The 21,488-nt window shown below is 47.2% G+C and overlaps 1 protein-coding gene across 2 annotated transcripts in view; it reads left to right on the forward strand.

Moving 5' to 3' along the window:
- GALNT17 (polypeptide N-acetylgalactosaminyltransferase 17) overlaps positions 1–21,488 on the forward strand; it is a 426,893-nt gene that overhangs the window by 374,772 nt on the left and 30,633 nt on the right. For both annotated transcript variants that reach the window (XM_057696027.1, XM_057696029.1), the window contains exon 7: positions 19,186–19,371. In XM_057696027.1, the coding sequence (XP_057552010.1) occupies positions 19,186–19,371 (186 nt within the window). The remainder of the gene's footprint in view (positions 1–19,185; positions 19,372–21,488) is intronic.

Consider the following 21,488-nt stretch of genomic DNA (forward strand, 5'->3'; position numbering starts at 1 on the left):
TCTGAAGCCCTACTGGCCAGCCTGGCTCTTTGGGGTGCCCAGTTGGGGTCACTTTCTGTAAGAAGGGCCGAACCAGGGCAGGCCTGCTGGAAAGCCACTGACGGAGACCTCATTTCTCAGAAGCCCCCTCGGGACACCAGGGCTGGAGGGGCAGGTGACCCCAGGCCCTGTGAGGCTTGGCAAGGACCAGGCACTTCATGTCCACCCCAGCTTTAAGGGCAAAGGAGCTGGAAGAGAAATCAGAGGGCATATTTCCTTACACTGCGGCCTGGATACCGGGGAACTGAAAGCTGTACAAGCCAGAAATCAAATGTACTCGAGAAGGGGTTTGAGAAATTGGGGGAATAGGAGGACAACAGATAATTATTGGAAAAACAAGGATTCTTTTTCCTGCATCATGAGGGGGAATGATGACACACGGATCCAAAGTGACGGTCCACATCCTGCCACTCATTCGCTAGGCAGCAAAAGTTATCTAACTTCTCATAGCTTCGGTTTTTCATTTGTACAATGAAATGTCTAAAAGGAATTTGATAGACTAATTGTAAGAATTAAATGAAATAACCTATAAAGTGCCTCGTCCAAGGCCCTGCGCATCAGAGATGTAATCGTTATTTTTCAGATTGTCACGGTCACGGTCATAAAGGATGTTCCAGCGTTGTTTGTCAGGCCTTGTGGATCATAGGACTGACTCAGAAACCACTTGTCTATTCAAAGACCAGACTCCCTGAGAATCCTGGCTCTGCCAATTAATGTTCTGGTTATTCAGTAAGTGCCTGCGTTGTCGGAGACATCCCTCTGTGCTGGGCTTCTGACAAGGAATCCGAGGCGGGGCGCCAGCCTTGCGTGACCTGACAGTGTGATGGAGACATAAATAAGGAAACAGCAGGCAGAATGGAGATGCCATGGCTAGAAAAGTAAAGGAGGCATCTTTGGGACATGCAGCTCCGAGGGAGGGCTGGGGAAGCTTCTAGAGAAGCTTACATTGAGATAGGACCTCAGGTTGAGGAGGAGAGATGGAGGATGGGCGAGAAGTCTTATCACCAGGCGGAACTGCAGATGGCAGGGTCCATCGGCCGCAAAGGATTATTCTGGGGGGAGCGGAGAGTCTTTCACTGTGGCTGGAGCTTCAGTGGGGGACGCAGGAGCAGGTCAGCAGAGACCCAGTCTTCCAGGCCTTGTGGGTGGATTTTAGACCATCTCCTGAGATCACGTGGAGCCCCTGAAGATGGAAGATGGGCAGAGCTGAGTTGCAGTCGGCACTTTAGAGAGCTCACTCTGTGGTGTGGAGCACGAGTTGAATTGGGTCATGACAGAGATGCAGGGAGACCAATCAGGACAGCACCGCGGTTCTCCCAGGAAGATGCTGGGTGGAGAAGTGGCAGCAGGCATAGAAAGAAACTGGTGCTTTTAGAAACTGTTTCAGAGGCAAGATCACCAGATCCTGGTGACAAGTCAGCTTTGATATTAAAGGGGAATGAAGTTCCCAGGTTTCTTCTGTGGACAGCTGGGTGAGGTCCTAGGTGCCATTCCCTGAGATGGGATGAGCGTATTTTATGGTGAGTTTGGGACTAAGTTTCTAAGGTCTGTGACATCCCATCCAGACAGAGGGATGAGCAGACTGTTGGATTTACGGGTCTGATGCTCAACATCACCAGCGGGCAGCTGGCAATTGACCAGAGGGAGCTTGGGAGAGGAGCCCTGGGGAGCCCCAGCAGGTAAAGTCCAAGGGAGATGCCTCCTGGGAGAAACTGAGAAGGAGCAGCCAGCATGGCCGAAAGAACCAAGGAAGCGTGGCCCCCTAGCAGCCAAGGAAGGGGAGGGTTCCAAGAATCCAGCCACCTCTTGCCGCCTCCCTGCTCCCTCCTTGGCCAAGTCACCTTCCCCTCCTGCCTGGATCACCTTCACTTCCTCTCTGGTCTCCCTGCCTCTGCCCTTCCCCCTGCAGTCCACCTCAACACAGCCATCAGAGTGATGCTCTTAACACTTAAGTCAGATCACGGCACTCCTGTGCTCCAGAACCTTCAATGGCTCCCCGTTTCACTCGAAGTAAAAGCTAAAGTCCTTTCAGTCCCCAAGACAGATGCTGCAAGAACTAACTTCATCTTCTGCTCTTCCTCCCACCTTCACTCCTGCAGCCCCACTGACCTGCTCGCTGTTCCTTGAGCTCAGCTGGCAGTCTCCTGCCATCGGACCTTTGCTCCAGCTCTTCCCAGCGTCTGGAATGCTCTTGCCACAGGAATCTCTTACCTCCTTCATGCTATAGCCTCTACCGCCTCCTGCCCACCTCCCCGAGCCCTGCCGGGTCCTCCATGCCACTTCTTTTCTCCATAGGCTTCCCACTTTCCAATGTACTACGTAATTTACTAATGTATTATATGTATTATTTAGTATCTGTCTGCCCTGGCTAAAGTATGAGCTCCACCGGGCAGGGATCTTCAGTTTTTTTCACTGGTGCCTGATACGTAATAGATACTCCATAGATGAATGAATGAAATAGGTCAGCAGGACTGAGAGCTACACACGATAAGGGGTTCCAAGCGCCTTTGGATTTAGCAGCAAGGGCATCTTTCCGCTAGGGATAGCGCATCTCCCCTGTGAAAGGGGGAAGGTGGGAGTCCGGAGCTGTGCAGGTTCCCAGCTGGTGGCTTCTGTTTGCCCTGGTAAATGCACGCTGTGGCATTGGCTAAAAGTGAGGGGTGGTTGGAGATTCGAGGAGAACGAGGAAGATTCACATAGTTGCCATGAGGACCAAAGAGGGATCTTTCCAGGGAGACCTAGCAGGCTGCCCCAGCAGTATTTAAGGCCCCCTTGAGGTTTGAGGACTTACATTCTTTTAAAATTATTAATTAATTAATTAATTTTGGGGGCTGCATTGGGTCTTCATCCTGCATGCGGGCTTTCTCTAGTTGTGGTGAGCGGGGGCTACTCTTCATTGTGGTGCTCGGACCCTAGAGCATGCGGGCTTCGGTAGTTGCAGTGTGTGGGCTCAGTAGTTGTGGCGCACGGGCTTAGTTGCTCCGCAGCATGTAGGATCTTCCCAGACCAGGGCTCAAACCGGTGTCCCCTGCTTTGGCAGGCGGATTCTTAACCACTGCGCCACCAGGGAAGTGCCTGAGGACTTACATGTATGGAGACAACTCTGTGTGTTTATAGGGTTTTTATCTAATAGTATTTAGTAGTTTGGGTGTTGGTCCAGGAAATGCAGACCCTTGGTCCAATCCAAGGTGGTGGTTTTGCCAAGAGAGTGCAAAGGAGGGCAGGGGTGCAGAGGAAAAACAGAGGGTGCAAGAGAGAATTCAGAGTGATGAAGAAGGGACTGTAAGCTGAGCCTGGTGGGAAGACTTAGGCAGAGCTCAAGGAGTAGGAGCAGGATACGCAGACAGCAGGGTTCAGACCCCTACCCACTACTCACCAGCCACCCCCTCCACCCGCCGCTCAGCTACTACCTTGCTGGATGATTTGTTCCTGAGGCTTAATTTCTAAAAGTGATGACACAGAGAGATCAACGCCATTGAAAGAAAAGTTTACTGTTACTCACACTCCTCCTAGAAATGAGTGGCATGCCGCCCAGGTCAGGGGCAGAAGGAGCAAGGGAAAAGCCTGGCTAAAGCCTTTATTGGGGTTTCCGCAAGGAAGACAGGGCAGGGTAGACAGTTTAGGAGCTGGTTTGAATAATTCCGGCACACCTAGAGTATAGGGGCTGTCCCTGGTTGTCTGGTACCTGGCCCTGGGTGATTAGGGCAGGGGGAATCTTGGCTTGGTGTGTGAGAGTTAGGAAAGGAGAGGAATTAGAGTATGGGCTCTGGATGGCAGGGGAGATGTAGACAGTGGGGCTGGTAGTTTGGCCCTGTGTTTTGCCTCATAGACCAACACAGAGTCTAAGAAAATACGGTTGGTTAGGACCCCGGGTGTCTCTGGGCAATTTGCTTAAACTCTCTTTGCCTCAATTTCTTTGTTTCTAAAATGGGAAACGTAAGGGCAGGTACCTCATGATGTTACTATGTTATTGAGTTAGGAATGAGTAAGTAAATCCAAAGTGCTTAAAATACAGCTGTGTTAGCTATCATTACTTTGTTATTATTATTTTATCATTACAGACATCATGGCCTGAGGCCCCCCCTTCTGAAAAGTTTTAATGGGAATAAGTGAACGAGAAAAGAGGAAGCAAAAAAAAGGAGCCTGGGGTCAGAGTGGGTCATTCCAAATTGGCCAGGAACTCTGGGAACAGGGCATTGCTGTGGAGGGTGAGGGTCAGTGGAGACAGGGCGGTTGGGACATTTCTCAGCACTGGCTCTGTATGTAGCTCACGAACTGGAATCATGTACAATGTGCCCGTACACAGCCAGCATTTTAGACCATCTGCTCCATCTGTGAAATAGAGGCACAAATACAGAGTGTTATCATAGATGAGGAAAGGGGCTGTCCCTCCCTCGGAGGGTTAGGAAAGTGCTTCCTGGGAGTGGGGGGGTGGGGTCCCTGGGCCTTGAAAAGTGGGTGGAATTTGGCTGAGCAGAGAGGCCAGGAGAGGGAGGTCCTGGTGTGGACACAGCGTGGGCAGTGGCTGAGTTTAGAATGGACAGGGGAGCACGCAGTGATGTAGCAGGGATGATGCAGGAGGTGAGTCTGGGAGTGTCGGCTTGGGCCAGAGTAACAGATGGAGATGATGAAATGGACCTTTTGATATTCTGGTTTGGGTACCTGCCCTCGGTGCAGAGTGAGGCCTCTAAGTCTGGGATCCTGCGGACTGAGGCTTGTGACGCTATGTGAGGAAGAAACATTGCTTTTGAAAGGAGTCAACAAAAAAAAAAGATCTGAGATTTGAGCAGCGCTGGGCAATTTTGTGAGACCCTTCTGAGGATGAACCACACTCTCATCTCCAGGGCGTACACCTGGGAGAAAGAGACTCCACCTTCTGCTCTCCCAGTCGTCTGGGCTGTGCCCACCGGTGTCCTGGAGATGACAGCTGTCTGTCATCCTCTTCAGGCTGGTGTTTCCATCCCACTGCCTGAGGCTCTGATGTAGAGTAATTGCACAAGGAAGCCTGTGGGGACAGCCCAGCTCGTTCCAGCAGGTGAAGCTGAACTCCTTGTTACCTCTGCCACGGAGATGAATAATTGTGAGCGGCCTGGGGAACACTGAAACCCACCTAAACCGCAGCCCACAACTGAAAGCGGCAACAAAAAATGCTCTAAGCTATTCAATGCTTTGTGAGCATACACAAAATCCTATTATCCCAGGATCTATTGCAGAGCTAAGGCCAGCAAACTTTCCGGTGCCCATAAAGCATTGTTCCTAGTTGCAACGTGGAGCTTTCTGTTATTGCTTTATCCAGTTGAACCTTCAGGTAATCTCAGCAGAGGGGGATGTGCTCCGACAAGGCAAAGGAAAGGGTGGTTGATTACGGGAAGAACGCGGCCCTTTTCATAAATAGATCTCCAGCACCGTTTGCTCTGAATAAGGATAATCATTTCTCGCAATCTGGGAACCGTGTTATTTAGAAAATGAGGGTAAGTACAAAACAAAGCAAGAGTGGAGGAAAAAAAATAACTTTCATCTTCGAATGCCGGAATGCTCACAGAAAGATAAATAATGCAGCATTTTCCCTTGTGAGATTTGCATGAATGTGTTTCTTGTGGTTGCTATTCCACTAGCGACCGTTAATTTTTAAATCAATCATTGAATATAGTCCCTTTTGCCTGGAAGAAAGGATCACAATATCCATGCAGACTTCGCATTGCCAGAGAAAATCACGTACCTCTTCAGCTTGATTTTACCTCCTGTAAAACCTCTTTGGGGAGAGGTGAAAAAAAATCTCTTGAAATCCATATTCTAAATTTTTTAGATGATAGCTGACTATGACCCCCAAACAAGGGTGTTTAGCCTGGAGTCCACGCATCTCCGAGGAGTGGGATAAAATCGAGAGGTCTGTAAACTTGGTCAGGAATGTAAAAGGCATGTTTTATGTTCATGCGTCTCTAACTGACATTAGCAATTATTTCATTTGTGAATGGAGGCCGTAGGTCTCTGTACCATTAGCCATACTGTGCTTCTGTCTCCAACAGCAATCACAGACATGCGTATATCACATCCTGGTTCTTGTAGATATCTTGAAATACTCTGGTCTCCTCCTATCTACTTTTAAATTTATAGCACACTTGATTAAACCCACACTTGATCTTGTGATTTAGGGTCTTAAAGAAGTACATGTATCACTATATCACAATTTTTAAAAAACTTGAAAACTTGGTAACTATATTTCAACATAATTGGTTTCCATTGTAATTCTATGCATTATGTTATTTGATGCATTTTTTTATTCTGAGAAAGGATTAAAAATCCCTCTCCAAAGGCTTCTCCAGAACTGCACAGGTGTCAATGGCACAAATCTTTCAAGACCTCTTTCTAGTTCCAGGCAAGTGGATGCCCTAAGCTCATAAAATGTGGATGCTCAGGCGCTCCTCAGGGACTGGGACCTGGGCGTGTGTGTTTTCACAAGCTCCCCAGGTGATGGGGATGCAGTCAGCTCAAGTCTGAGGTCTGTTATTTGGAAACCCCTGACTTAGATCATCTGTATCCCAATCTGTATTCCCGCCCTTGGAATTTAGAGGTGGCTCTGCTGAGAGGCTGGACCATCAAGAGACAAGGTCTTCTCACACTTCTGGGAGTGTGTGAGGTGGGAAAGAGTGTGGGGCTTAAACAGACCCCAGTTTACTTTGGGGCCTTTTACTTAATAAGTGTGTGTCTTGGGCACGCTCCTTAACGCCCTGACCCTCAGTGTCCTCCTCTGTAACTCGGGGAAGGACCTGCCTCACAGGCTTGTTGTGAGAATGAAGTAAAATCATGAATATCAGGTACTTTGCAGAGGGGCTGATACAGTAGGTCTTCGGTATCCTTGCTGTTAAAGATGGTGATGTTCTTGCTTGTGAGCTAGGAGCTCTTCCGTGGCTGGGATGGGAAGCGGTGGTTATAGAATGGCCATAAGACCTGGCTTCCAAAGCTTGGTAGGGTGTTTCTCCCGGAGGTCACAGTGCAGCTGTGTTAGAGGATCGCTCCCCGTGTCTCCAGCATCAGCTGTCCCGGATGGGCTGACGTGTCACCAGGAGTACGAGGCTGTCTACTGATGCCTTTTCCGTGATCCTGAAAGGACAGCATCCCTCCTGGCAACCCGGCTTCTTTCCATGGAACGTAACCTCTCATTTTGTGCAAGGAGCTCCTTCCTGTCTGCGGGCCAGAAACTACTTTCCCTCCGTATGGAAGCACTTTAACCTAATCTCCTCTATTTCTGAGAGGGGATTTGGAATGGTTTCCCAAAGCGGGCCTCTAAGCTAATAACAGAAGGTGCTACAATTTCATAGGCAATGAACTACTTCAAGATAAATTTTTTGAAGGAAAGTTTTTCTTTACAGAACCTCTTCTGGATTCTCTATACCCTTCTGTTCTCTCTGGGTTCCTCCAGGGCAGTGCCTGGTGATACAATCCAGGGAAAATGTAAGAAGGATGTTGTATTAGTTTGCCCAGGCTGGCGTACATAACAGCGCACCGCAGCCTGGGTGGCTCAAACAACAGAAATTTATTTTCTCACACTTCAGAGGCTGGAAGTTCACGATCAAGGTGTCAGTAGAGTTGATTTCTTCTGACACCTCTCTCCTTGGCTTGTCTACAGACAGCCAGATTCTCTCTGTGGCCTCATATACTGTTCCCTCTGTGTGTGCAAGTCTGTGTCCTAATCTCCTCTTCTTTTTTTTTTTTGATTGGAGTATAGTTGCTTTACAGTGTTGTGTTAGTGTCGGTTAGTGTCTGTACAATGAAGTGAATCAGCTATATGTATACATTTATCCCCTCCCTCCCACCCCACCCCCCATCCCACTCATCTAGGTCATCACAGAGCACCGAGCTGAGCCCCCTGTGCTATACAGAAGGTTCCCACTAGCTACATAAGGCAAATGCTAACAGCCATAAAAGGAGAAATTGACAGTAACATAGGAATAGTGGGGGGCTTTAACACCCCACTTACACCAATGGACAGATCCTCCAAACAGAAAATTAATAAGGAAACACAAGCTCTAAATGATACAATAGACCAGACACTAATCTCTTCTTCTTAAAAAACAACAGTCTTATTGGATTAGGACTCCACCCTAATGACCTCAGTTAGTCTTAGATTCTCTCTTTAAAGGCTGTATCTCCAAATACAGTCACATTCTGAGGTCCTGAAATGGAGAGGTGTGGTTTCAGGGGGCTCTGAGGAGCCTGGTCCTTTATGTCTCAGTGCAGAAAGAATTCAGCGAGAGGCAAAGTGATAGATAAGAAGGTGATTTAATAGAACAGGACGCTTGGGAGGCTTACCAGCCAGCGGGCAAGAGGGTGCCAGCCCAAGAACTTAGTGGGCTACAGTTTTATAATCAGAGGAAAAGTGGGGAGGGGGAAAGGACCTTCTTGGTCTTTCTTGAGTAGATGTCATGCTTCCATCATCAGCTCCTCCCCCAGGTTGGGCAGGGAAGTTTTTTGTCCCTACGTGGTCAAGCCAGGACTGTAATCATTATTTCAGGTCTCTGTACAATGAGCATCTTTCCATAAATTATTGTTTTTTCATGTGTGCAGAGAGCATATCCTAGGGATAATTAACTTACTGAGCTCACGGCGCGGAATGTGGGTCTCATACCACCGTTGTTTTATTGTTTGGGACCATGTCTCATGCTTGTGTCGTGCCGTTTTATTGCTAAACAAGCCTGCTTGGTTTTGTGGTTGAGCAAACCTGCTTTCTTGAGTAATCATTAGCGTACAGGGGTGTCTCATAGGTTTTTCTACTTACAATCCCCTAGTGGGATTAACTGTTTAATCGCCTACTTTGTCCCTGGACGCTGTCCCTATCAGTCCTGGGAACGAGGCCTTCGACGTATAAATTTGCCAGGGGTTCGGGGAGGTGGGGGGCAGGGTGCGCTTCACCCTGTGTAACAGTCGTGATTTCTTCCTTCCCCCTGAGCACTCCTCCTAGGACCCAGGGGTGGCCAGAAAATGCAGGAGCACACAGCATCTGTTAAGGATGTCAGACAGGATGAACTTCAATCACAGGCCAGATTGTGTTTCAAATTCTCCAGGACAAAGGCCTTGAGAAGGCCTTTGAAGCAGCCCCCGAGCTGCTGGTGCTTTAAGGTTTCAAGATCAATGTCATTCAATGGCATTCTAAGAACTATCAAAACCCAACCCCACAGACCCCAGGATTTTCACACAAGGGGAAAAAGGGGTACATTCAAGATAAGACAATGTCATTCCTGTGTTTGCTCTGAGCCAGAGAGCAGGTAGACATATTTTGATCAGGCTGGCTTTTTTTGACTGCGCTTTCTGTGAATGGGGAGTGAGCTCACGCACTGGACCGAAAGGCTCTGTGGGAGCCAGGCCGCTGGCCGCTTACAGCAGCAGAAGCCAGCAGGTAGGAGATGACATTTTAGAATTGTTCAAATAGACCCCAGGCCTGGAAGATATGCCGGACACAGAGTTAAGAGAGCAAGGACAAAGCAGTGCCAGGGAGGACTGTTTAAAAATTTAAAAGATGGTTTCCCTTTATCAGCTCTGCTGGCTACCATTCCAGCCATTTCCCAAACATGAAACTGACCGCACGCAGGGCAGCGGATGGAATGGGATGAGGGCGCGCCACTGCCATCATCAGTATTCAGATGCCATCGTCAGCCTCCACAGACACGGAGGAATGGATTGTTTTCTGGGAGAGAAACGGAAATAAAATTATCGGGTTGGAAGGAACCTCTGGGAGGCCACTTGCTTCAGGTCAGCGAATCCATTCAAAGCCTGGGACTCCTGTAGACATTTCAAAAATTCTACACACTTTCAAGTCAAAACAGGAGATGGGACGTCCCTGGGGCTGGTTATTCTGGCCACTGGAACAAGCAAACCTCCAAATCTCAGTGGCTTCACTGAGATTTTAGTAAAAACCCTTTGTGGATGTTCACAGTTGACAGGTAGCCTTCCTTGTGGTCCTTTGGGGACCTCGGGTCCTTCCACATGCGGCTCCTCTACCTTTAATAGGTGGCTTCCAAGATCCCTGTGCAGTGGGAGGGAGAGGATGGAGAAGGCACACTGGCTTTTCAACCACATCAGCCTTGGGAGACACGCCTCCCCTAGGCTCACATGCTCGGTGAGGATGAGTGAGACCACAGCTCCTGTGGGGAGGCTGGACTTGTGGGTACCCAGGAGGCTGTGGTGCCCAGGCTGTGGCCTTTGCGGTCATGTCTGCAGGAACCGGCACTGACACTGGCAGAGGTTGGCCCCATCTTTCCCATGGGCAGTGCCGTGTCTGGGTTCGGTTTGTCTGGGACGGTTATGGGCCCAAGGAGAGCATCACACGATCCCCTGGTCTCTCTGGGCACCAGAATAGAGGTTGGAATTCAATACAGGGACTGAGATTTGTCACCTTCTCAGCGTATGCATGTCCCCTCCCATTGTGAGGATCCGTTCTCGATCAAAGCCCTAAGTTTTCCAGCAAAAAATTTGGAAAGACGATGAAATCCGCTGATGTTGGAACTCATCAGGTCCCAAGCTACCAGCCGCAGGCCCAGATTGACTTAGGAGGGTCAACCGGTGCTTCTGAGTTTCCTTTTGTGCCCAGACCCACGTGGACTGAGATCTGCATTTGTCTTTCCCTGGCATCATCCAGCATCTCCAAGAGCCGTGGAAGGGCACGAGGGCCTGGAATGTCTGGTCTCCGGACTCTCCCATGGTGGCAGCATCCCAGCCCCGAAGGCCACCCCTGCCCGGTCCCTGCTGACCGTCAGTAACGACTGTGTCATCCACTTTGCCCCCAAGTCCCTGGGCCGTGATGCTCCATCCTGCCCCTTCCCTGATTCACAGCTTATTGTCAGTCTCAGAAACCCCACATTTCCCCGATATCTGTGGCTTCTAACCCAATCACTAGTCCGACATTTGAAACACGAGTTGACGTTCTGGGCAGTGGATGCAAAAAGAAACAAGGCTTGTATGGAATTATTGGGAGGATTCTGAAGAGCCCCCGGCCTTGAAAGGTCTCATGGTCTTCAGGTCTTTCGAGTGGGCTGGGAGGTGGACTCGCTCTCTGTTTACGTTTACCTTCCGGTTGTTTGTCTTGGCCGCACAGTTCATTCGGGTCTTTCCTTCGCATCTTACAGCTCAACCCGCGCGAACTTTTTGGCCAGCCCCCATATTTTTCTCACTCTTTTCCTGTGAGGAGCCTGGGGACGTGCGTGTGTGTCTGTTTATCAAGGTGGCTTCCTGCGTGAACGGGTTCACAGGGCAAGGAAGTTGCTTACGCCCCCTCATCTCGGCTGCAGAAGGAGGGAGGGAGGAATGGAAACCTTCCTGCACCTGGCCAGTGCTCCTTCGTGACCCCCACCACCACCAAGGACGGTGTGTTTGGTGATGCCCTTCCCGTGGGCACCACACAGAGGTCCTGCTGCTGTCGCCATTCAGGGCACAGCTCACTTGCGGCTGCCCTCACGGTCAGCAGATAATCGCTAACTTGGGTTTTCCCAGCGTGTACTGTAAGCCACCGTCGCACTTACCTACATCACCCTGTCTCTTTCTCACCACACCCCTCAAATAGGGGTACTGTTATCACCTGCCCTTCATGGTTGAGGAAACCAAAGAGATGAACGTATGGAGGCTGCCGTGTGGCTGAGCTGAATGTGAGCCCAGCACGTCAGACCCATCCCTGCTTTTCGTGATGTCATGATCCACAGTGCTCATGATAATAGCTTGTGGGAAGCCTGGAGCCAGCGGGCCCAGCAGTTCCAGTGGTGACTTTCAGGGTCCTTGATGTGCACTTCCTCCCGTCTGCAGAGGTGGGCCCCTCCCTCCCCTCACCAGCCCTCCCCACTGCCCTTGGCTCTGTCTTGGCCTCAGATCCTGGTCCAGGGCATCCAGACTGGCGGCTTGTTGTTTGGTGCTTCCCAAACTCTGTCCAGATTTGGACACCTCCACTGATCCAAACCCTGGCAGTTCACCCTCTGGATCCAAGCTTTGGAACCTTGAGTGAGGGGTTCTCGCATTTCTATCCCCAATGAGGAGGCAGAGCGGGCCTCCCTCTGGCCTCCACTGGGGCAGTGGGAGGGGGTTAGCTAAGCAACCAGGTTCTCCCCAAGGTGTGTCTCAGGCGGGCTGTGTCCTAATAAACGGGGCGGGGGGGGGGGGTCCTTAGTAGGTGATGGCCGGTGGGCAGATGGGCTGTTTCACCTGGTGGAGCTATGGCGGGCTCATCTGTCCTGGCCTCATTAGTCCTGGTCCCAAACTGCAGACAGACCCGAAGCCACAGTCCCCTTCTGCAGATTTCTGGAAGCGGTAATTGTCAAAGCCTTTTAGTTAGCCCTGACCAAGTCAGTTTCAGTTAGGGAACTGGGGCGCTAGAGAAAGCAATCACAGCCTTCAAAGGCCTTTTTTTTTTTTTTTCTTCTTTTGATGTGGACCATTTTTAAAGTCTTTATTGACTTTGTTACAATATTGCTTCTGTTTTATGTTTTGGTTTTTTGGCCCTGAGGCATGTGGGATCTTCGCTCCCCAACCCATACCCGCTGCATTGGAAAGTGAAGTCTTAACCACTAGACCACCAGGGAAGTCCTGTTGAGGGCCTTTTGAACCATGGAGGGATACTCTTTGAAGCATGTGGCCATTCCAGTTTCCTTCCAGATCACTGTACACAGTCTCAAAGCTCTGGCCCTTTGGGGTTACACACAGAATGGAATCTAAATTAAAGAAGACATGGTGTATATCTACAATGGAATACTACTCAGCCATAAAGAAGAATAAAATCATGCCATATGCAGCAATGTGGATAGACCTAGAGATTATCATACTAAGTGAAGTCAGAAAGAGAAAGACAGATACCATATGATATCACTTATATGTGGATTCTAAAACATAAAACAAATGAACTTATTTACAAAATAGAAACAGACTCACAGACCTAGAAAACAAATTTACGGTTACCAAACGGGGTGGGGGGGGCATAAATTTGGAGTTTGGGATTAGCAGATACAGACTACTCTATAAAAATAGATAATCAACAAGAACATACTCTACAGCACAGGGAACTGTATTCAATATCCTGTAAAAACCCATAATGGAAAAGAATATGAAAAAAAGAATATATATATTACAGGTAACTGAATCATTTTGCTGTACACCAGAAACTAATACAACATTGTGAATCAACCATACTTCAATAAAAAAATAAAATTAAAAAAAAATTAATCTAATTCACTTTCCTCCTGTGGTTAAGCATAGTTCCAAGCACAGTGGTACCCTACCAGCTCCTCTTTAATCCTAGGCAAATGCACACTGAATGATGGTAGAGCATGGATGCATAGATGGGGAAATAAACGCAGTGTTATCTCACCCCCCACCCCCGTTCTGCCTGCTGCCACCCCAAGGTTCTAGAGCGGTCCTCAACACTTTCCTGGAAATGCAATTTTAAACTCCGAGGAGGGACTTCCCTGGTGGCACAGTGGTTCAGAATCCGCTTGCCAATGCAGCAGACACGGGTTCAAGCCCTGGTCGAGGAGAAGCCCACGTGCCGTGGAGCATCTAAGCCCGTGCATCACAACTATTGAGCCTGCACTCTAGAGCCCGTGAGCCACAGCCATTGAGCCTGTGTGCCACAACTACTGAAGGCCACGCACGTAGAGCCCGTGCTCCACAACAAGAGAAGCCACTGCAGTGAGAAGCCTGTGCACCACAACAAAGAGTAGCCCTCACTCACCGCAACTAGAAAAGCCCACGCACAGCAACAAAGACCCAATGCAGCCAATAAATAAATAAATAAATAAATAAATAAATAAATTTATTTACTTAAAAAAAAAAAAACTCCAAGGAAAGAACAAAGACTGTGAGTAGGATCCACGTCTCTGTTACCTTTATATCCCTGGCAACATTTAGCTCTGAGCTCTGGTCTTAGTAAACATGTATGCAACATTGGATTGAATAACTAAGGGAGGTAAATTATTAGACATTAAAGGCATCAGGCTGGGTGCTGGGGATCCAAAGATGGGTAAAATGCTTGATACCTACTTAGTCAGAGCTGGTTTTGCAAGAAGGGATAGTCCAAAGGGAGGAGTCTGTAAACAGGGCCGAGATGGCAAGACAGAAACAGCAACCAGAGAAAGCCAACATGGGGCATTCTAAGTATAGACAAAGAGAGGGAGGTAAGAGAGGGGGGAAGACAGGGCCAAGCTGACCCAAAAGTGCATGATTGAGGCTGCTTAGAGCTATTTTCTAACACAGAAGCCCAGCCCTCTCTGACCATAACGTACCGGCAGGCTGGATAGTTTGGGTGGCGAAAATTTTAAATCAGCGAGCATAAGCCTGATATTATTTGTTCTACCCGCCAGTGTTATTCTTGCATAAGCAACAGCAACATAAAATCAAAAGGAGAAAAAAAGCCCTCCCAAGACCCTTTTCATGCTCAATCAATCAAGCTGCTTTCAATATGCATTTCTTTCGTCCTCCGAATCACGTGTCATTTGCCAAGCTTGGTTGTAATTCCTCATCTTGCATGAAGAGAAGTGACTTGCATCGACTGGCAATAGAATCTAGGTATTTAGGGGATCTCGCCACTGTGGTATTTAAATTGAGATATGTTTTGAGGTCCATATTGGTAAATCCTCTTTCTGAGAAACAGTAATATATAAAAGAGAGGTTTGAAATTGAATTTTTGGAAAAGGATTTGTAGAGGAAAGCCATTTATGTGTCCATCCAATTTAGTGGGATAGAATGTGCATTTAAACTGGAAAAGGCAGCTCCTCATCTCCAGGGTGGCAGAGGGGAGCACTGAGGATCTGGGGTGAGCCCGCGCCTCTGGGAAGTGGGTTACCAGGGAGTCCCGAAAAGGACTGGAAGGATGGAAGTAAAAATTAAATATTCTCTTAGCCAGAAATCTGTTTTGTTTTGAACAGATTTTGCCAGCAGACAAAAGGCTAAAATTTGCTTGCACTTGGATTAATGAATGGGGTTATTCATGTAATTTCTGCACTGAACACTCCTTCAATGTTGCTTTTAACATTGTAAATGGGTTTAAATGGTTTCCAAAGTGACTTCAATCTGATACCAGGGAGAATTCCTGTCCATGGGGAGGAGACATTGAGAGACCAGCTCCAGAGCGTTAGGGTTTCAGCCCCTAAGAGAGAGGATGGAAGGGGCCCCCAGGACTAGGCTTCCAGTTTCTCTGGAGTCAGATACTAGATCAAGCCTTGAGAGGAGCCCATGCAAGTAAGGACCCTGGAGGTGAAGTTCCCCTTCTCCACAGGGATGGATTATAGGGGCTGCAGGAGCCTGTGTGGCCCTAGAACACGTTATGATCCAGAATGTCAGGATGTGATCACAAGAAACACATCAGTTTACTTAATTCTGGGTTCTTGGACTCCACTCCCCCCATTTTTTTTAGGGGTAAACTTTTTTCTCTCCTGTATTCCAAATCTAGAGAAACATATGTTTCTTCTCTCCTGAGAGATGTCAGTGAAATCTCCTGTTACTTCAGGTAGCTATCTCTATAAGTTGGAAGAAAACTTGTTAAAAACAGCCGGGCGGGCTTCACAGAGAAGCCCACCTCTGTCTGACTTGTTGACCTGTCAACTGTCTGCAATTCTCCCATCGGAGTCCCAGGACTCCTCATTCTTATGTGGAGAAAAGCCAAACATAATGTATGAAAAGCAGCATCCTGCAAGACCTGGATCATTTCTGGGTGGCCTGGGGGCTGCAGAGCTGCCTTGCTAAGTTTGGCTGAGACACCGGGATGGAGAGCCTGGTGCACTGTGGGGGAGAGGGAGAAAGTGACTTGCTTAATGCCACACAGCTGGTCTTTGGAGAAGATAGAGCAAGAATATTGACCTTTGCTGCCTGGTTCATTCTTCTGCACCTCACAGCCCTTTCCACGCCAGCTCTATACAGAGCCCAGGGAAGGCACTGTGCATAAAGAATGATCTGAAAGGCCTTGCACCCTGGAATCCAAAAAAGATGATGAAGACTGAGGCAACAGAAAGAGAAATGACACTGGAAGCCAACTTCATTTTCACCCTAAGGCCTCAGCTCATGCTAAAAAGACAAACAACCCCATTAAAAATTGAGCAGAGGATCTGAACAGACATTTCTCCCAAGACAGACAAATGGCCAATAAGCACATGAAAAGATGCTCAGCATCATTAGTCATCAGGAAAATGCAAATGAAAACCATAATGTGATGCTGCTTCACACACACTAAGATGGACCATAACAAGCGTTAGCGAGGATGGGGAGAATTTAGAACCCTCTTTACACTGCTGGTAGGAATGTACAATGGTGCAGCCTCTTTGGAGAAGTCTAGCAATTCCTCAAAAGATTAAACATAGACTTACCCTATGACTCAGCAATTCCAGTCCTTGGGTATGTACCCAAAGGAAATGATCGTGTATATCCACATAAAAACCTGTATATGAATGTTCATAGCGGGGTTATTTATAACAGCCCAAATGGAAACAGCCTGAGTGTCCATCAACTGATAAATGTATAAACAAAACGTAGGACATTCATGCAATGGAATCATGTTCTACTATAGAAAGGAATGCAACAATGCCATTTGTTACAACACGGGTAAAACTTGAAAACGGGATGCTAAGTGAAAGAAGTCATCCATCTGAGATCCTCACCAAGCTCTGCTTTGCTTTTTCCAGTCCTCCTGAGCCTCCCCAAACTGGAATCCATCCCTTGAATCTTCTTGTCCCCATCTCTCTTTGTATTTATTTATCTATCTATTTTTGTCACAGCTTTGTTGAGATATTCACATACTGTCATAGTTCACCCATTTCGAGTGTACAACTCAATGGTTTTTAGTATATTCAAAGAGCTGTGCAGTATTCACCAGTATCAATATGAGAACATTTGCATCACCCTAAAAGGAAACCCCATACCCACTAGCAGTCACTCTCTTCCTCTGACCCCACTCTCAGCCTTAGGAAACCATCGATTTACTTTCTGTCTCTGTGGCTTTTCTTTTACTGGGCATTTCATATAAATGGAACCAAATAATATACAGTCCTTTGTGACTGGCCTCTTTCAGTTATGTAATGTTTTCAGGGTTCATTCATGCTGTAGCATGTGTCTGTATTTTGTTTTTATTGCTAAATAATATTGTATGGATATACCATATTAATCTATACATCAGTTGATGAACCTTTGCCTAATCCTAGGTCATGAAAATTTACCCTTATGTTTTCTTCTAGGAGTTCTATAGTTTTGGCTCTTGCATTCGGATTTTTGATCTGTTTTGAGTTAATTTTTGTACATATTGTGAGGTAGTGGCCCAAATACATTGTTTTGCATGTTGCCCCAGAGCAGTTTTTATAAAGACTATTCTTTCCCCCTTTGAATTGTCTTGGTGCTAACCGTAAATATGAGGGTTTATTTCTGGAGTCTCAATTCTGCTCTATTGATCTATATGTCTGTCCTTGTGCCAGTACCACACTGTCTTGATTATGGTAGCTCTGTTACAAATTTTGAGATCAGAAGTGGGAGTCCTCCGAATTTATTTTCAAGGGTATTTTGCGTCACTTGTATTTCCACATGAAATTTAGGATCAGTTTGTTAATTTCTCCAAAGAAGTCATTGGGATTTTGATAAGAATTGTGTTGAATATTTAAATCAATTTGGGAAGTATTGATAACAACAATATTGTCTTCTAATCTGTGAACATGAGATGTCTTTCCATTCATTCTCAGAATCTTGAAACTGTTCAGGGCCGCATACCCATGGAACTCTGTATGTTTGTATGTTGCCCAAGCCTGGGAATACAGCCACCTGTAACGTCTCTTGCCCCTTGTTCTCCCACAGGCCTCTTGCCATATTTTGCTTCCCTGACTTGGCTTCCTTCCACTGCCAGCAGCTGGGTCTGCCCCAACTCATGGGGGCATCTAGTTGGCAGGTCACAAACCAAACTAGTCTGGACCACCTACTGTCTGCCAATCTCTTAGCTCATAGTCTCCTTCTTGAAGAAACAGGCAGGGTGAGGATTCCTGGTTATGGGGAGAATTTTCCATCTGTATCACGTCCCTGTTGTGTATCCAGAGTTGGGAAATAGAAACAGAAGATCACACACACACACACACACACACACACGAATTTGCCACGACCTTCAATCAATGAAGGCCCAGGGGAGGTGTGCAAACACTCAGGAGGGTCCCAGTATCCTCAAGGAGGGAGTTTGGGAAACTGAAGGTAGAACACCTTGAAGTGACCCGGGTTGGGGTGAGCATACATGGTCTGTGCTGACCTGAGGCAGCTCACCAGCACACTCTCATTTACTGACAGTACACAAGACAGTCTCACGGGTCCCTGAAACCTCTCTGTGTCTTCTTCCTCTTCTCCTCCCCAGTACCAGGAGGCTCGTTTTCACAAATTAGTCCTTCTTGACAATCAGAAATGCTTTGATTGTCTGGCCTGGGACTGAGAGAAGTTGGATGGTCCCATTTTCCTCTGGGAGCAAGGCCTTTTGAGCCTGGAAGCCTGTCATGCTCCTGCAAGAGGATGGCAAGTTGTCATTGCCTTGGGCTTTTGCTTCCATTAGGGGCAATTAACATTTCAGCCTTCCACTTAAATATTCCAGCAACAAGTGCCACCTGTATATGATGGCATTGGGGTGGATGCTTCCAGAAGACCAGGTATCTGTGCTCTTAGGACTCCAAAATAGAGCCTGTTAGTAATGCAGAATTAGACCATTCTACACTTTGTGCTGATACGAATCAAGATGATCTGTTTTTTTAGTTTGGATTTGCCATTACAGCTCTGTAGGGCCCAGCTTCAGCCAGATGGGAAAGAAAACCTTCACATGTGCCAATTGTGCACTGGTGAGAACTTAAGAAAACTCATGTGTCACCAGGAGCATCTCACATGTATGGGCCTTTCTTAGGAAGAGCTGGATTTTAATATCCTGAGCTGCTGTATCTATAAAAAAAAAAAAAACTCCCCCAAACTGTCTTTTCTACCAGTTTTAGTTAGGTGAGGTTAGGCTATGCTGCAGTAACAAAACCAACCCCGAAAGCTCAGTGGCTTTATATATTAAAATACGTTTCTCACTCAGGTATCTCCTAAACCATTGCTTTCAAGCCTGGGGGAAGAGAGCAGTGGCCTCTGGGAATTTCTCTGTCAGGCTGATGAAGTCCTTGTTCCCCCACCCAGGTGTGGCTGTGCGGAGGCAGCATGGAGGTCCTGCCTTGCTCACGAGTGGCCCACATCGAGCGGAAGAAGAAGCCGTACAACAGCAACATCGGCTTCTACACCAAGAGGAATGCTCTCCGTGTTGCTGAGGTCTGGATGGACGACTACAAATCTCACGTGTACATAGCATGGAATCTGCCACTGGAGGTAGGACCAAATAGCTCTTCCCCATCACCCTAGAACACTGACCTTATGCTTGGCGGGTCACTGATCCCTTTACTAAGCCGATGGTTCCTCCCCAGAAAGATGCTCACCCTTGCAAAATTATAATTGAGGCAGCTCACAGACTTCCAGGTTTTAGAACCCCTGCTTTACATGGGGATTGGTACTATGGAAATCTCTAAATCTATTTACAGAGATTAGAAGGGTCTTACTGTGTTAGTTCTGGTCTCATATTAATCTTGACACCCTGCTTCTGAATGTATACTGTGTCCAGAAGATCCTTGCCCAAAGTTTTTGACACCAGACCCTGTCATCTGCTTTCACAGTGTGCCCTCCTGTGGAGCCCCAGCTGCCCTGTGATGTCTGTCCCTACTGTGTGCTGGATCCTTGTTCACATGGCTCTTCAGTTCTGTTTCCATATTCTACCCAGAATATAATCTAGGAAAATCCCCATGTTACTACAGCCCCACAGGAATATTTCACGGCGCTTGTGCTCTGGCTTGGTTGGAATCCCAGCCCTGCCACTTCAGGTTGTGACATCTTGAACAAATATACTTATCAACTCTGTATCTTAGGTTCCTCAGCTATAAAATGGGAATAATAGCAGGTTCTTCTTCCTAGGTTGATTGTGAGAATTAAATCCGAAGTACTTAATCTAAGTACTAAGTACTAAAACTAAGTACATGTGATGGACTTAGAGCAGTGCCTGGCACAGGGTATGCAATGTTGGTGAGCATTTCTGTCCTCCGTAGCACAGCTGAGTGACCTATACCTTCAGCCACAGTTGGGTTTCTCTGTTCAGCCAGAGCACCTGCAGGTGTCCAAGCTGTGGAATTGTTCCCACTGAGAAATGGCAGCCCCTGCGTTTCAGGAGGCTGGAGCCCAGGACAGCAGAAATGTAGTTGAATATGTGCAGGTGTGTGGCTAAAGAGGATAAAAGTGAAAAATTTTATATCATTATTGTTACAATTGTTGAAATAATGTTCTGAAGCACTGAAAACCCCTTTATGGCCATGCAGCACTTTATAGCCATTAAACTAGCAGTGATTTTCCACATTATTATGTCAAAATAGGCAACCTTTGTTGAGCCCCTTACACGGTCCCAGGCACTTGAGAAGTTTCCTTTTTTGCAGTATCTCATTTAGCCCTCATAACAACCTCATGACAGAGGAACTACCTGCCCTGGTGTCCACATCTGTAAAACAGAGATTGTTAACCTTGATCTCATAGGGCTCCTGGGAAGATAAAAACGAGGCTTAAAACAGAGCATAACAAATATGAAGTGCTCAATAAATGCTAGCTTGATATGAACCTATTATGACGTCCATTCTACAGTTGGGTAAACTGCAGCTCCGGCAAGTTCAATTGACTTGCTTAAGGTCCTGCATCCACCACATGGCAGGGCAGAGATGTGAACTGGCATCATCACTCAACTCTTCCCACAGCCCTGTGACATCAGTGGAACAGTCGTTATTTTTCTTGTTGGTAGATGAGAATTGTGGTCTAGGATGGGGGTGTGACTTACTCAGGGTCAGAAGAACTGAAGGCTGCCAACTCTATCCCAATGCTCTCTCCATCAGTACAAACCACCTTGGTCCCTAAGGCCAGTGTTCCTTGCCAGGCTTTTCATAAATGACCATCCTCATTAATCACGCTAAGTATATTAAAACAAAGAGTTAAATATCACTGCCCAGGTTCGCCTTTGAATGTTAATAAGTTTGACATTTAAAGGGACTTTTCTTTTTAAAAAATCACTGTTTGGCTCCCGAAGAAGAAATCTTAATGAAATCATTTAAGCTCGTCTCCTCCTGCTCCAAGATGATGCTTGGCTGTCCGCCGTGGCAGAGAGAGTATCCTGTCTCCACTGGGTCACAGCCATCTTGCAGCTGACTCTAGAGTCATATTTCAGCTATTTTATTTTTCCCTGTCAGCACACAGCAGCCCATTACAGGTTCATTTCTGTAAAAGCAGAGTGAATTATTCATTAGAACATCATTACAAGCTTTGCCGTGGAAAATTATTTTCACATCTGCATATAATGAACTTCGCAAAGAGCCAGCAAAGGGGGGGAAATTACACTCGTACAGAAAAGAAAGACAGGA

Source organism: Hippopotamus amphibius, chromosome 9, assembly GCF_030028045.1.
Source record: "Hippopotamus amphibius kiboko isolate mHipAmp2 chromosome 9, mHipAmp2.hap2, whole genome shotgun sequence".
Lineage (NCBI taxonomy): Eukaryota > Metazoa > Chordata > Mammalia > Artiodactyla > Hippopotamidae > Hippopotamus > Hippopotamus amphibius.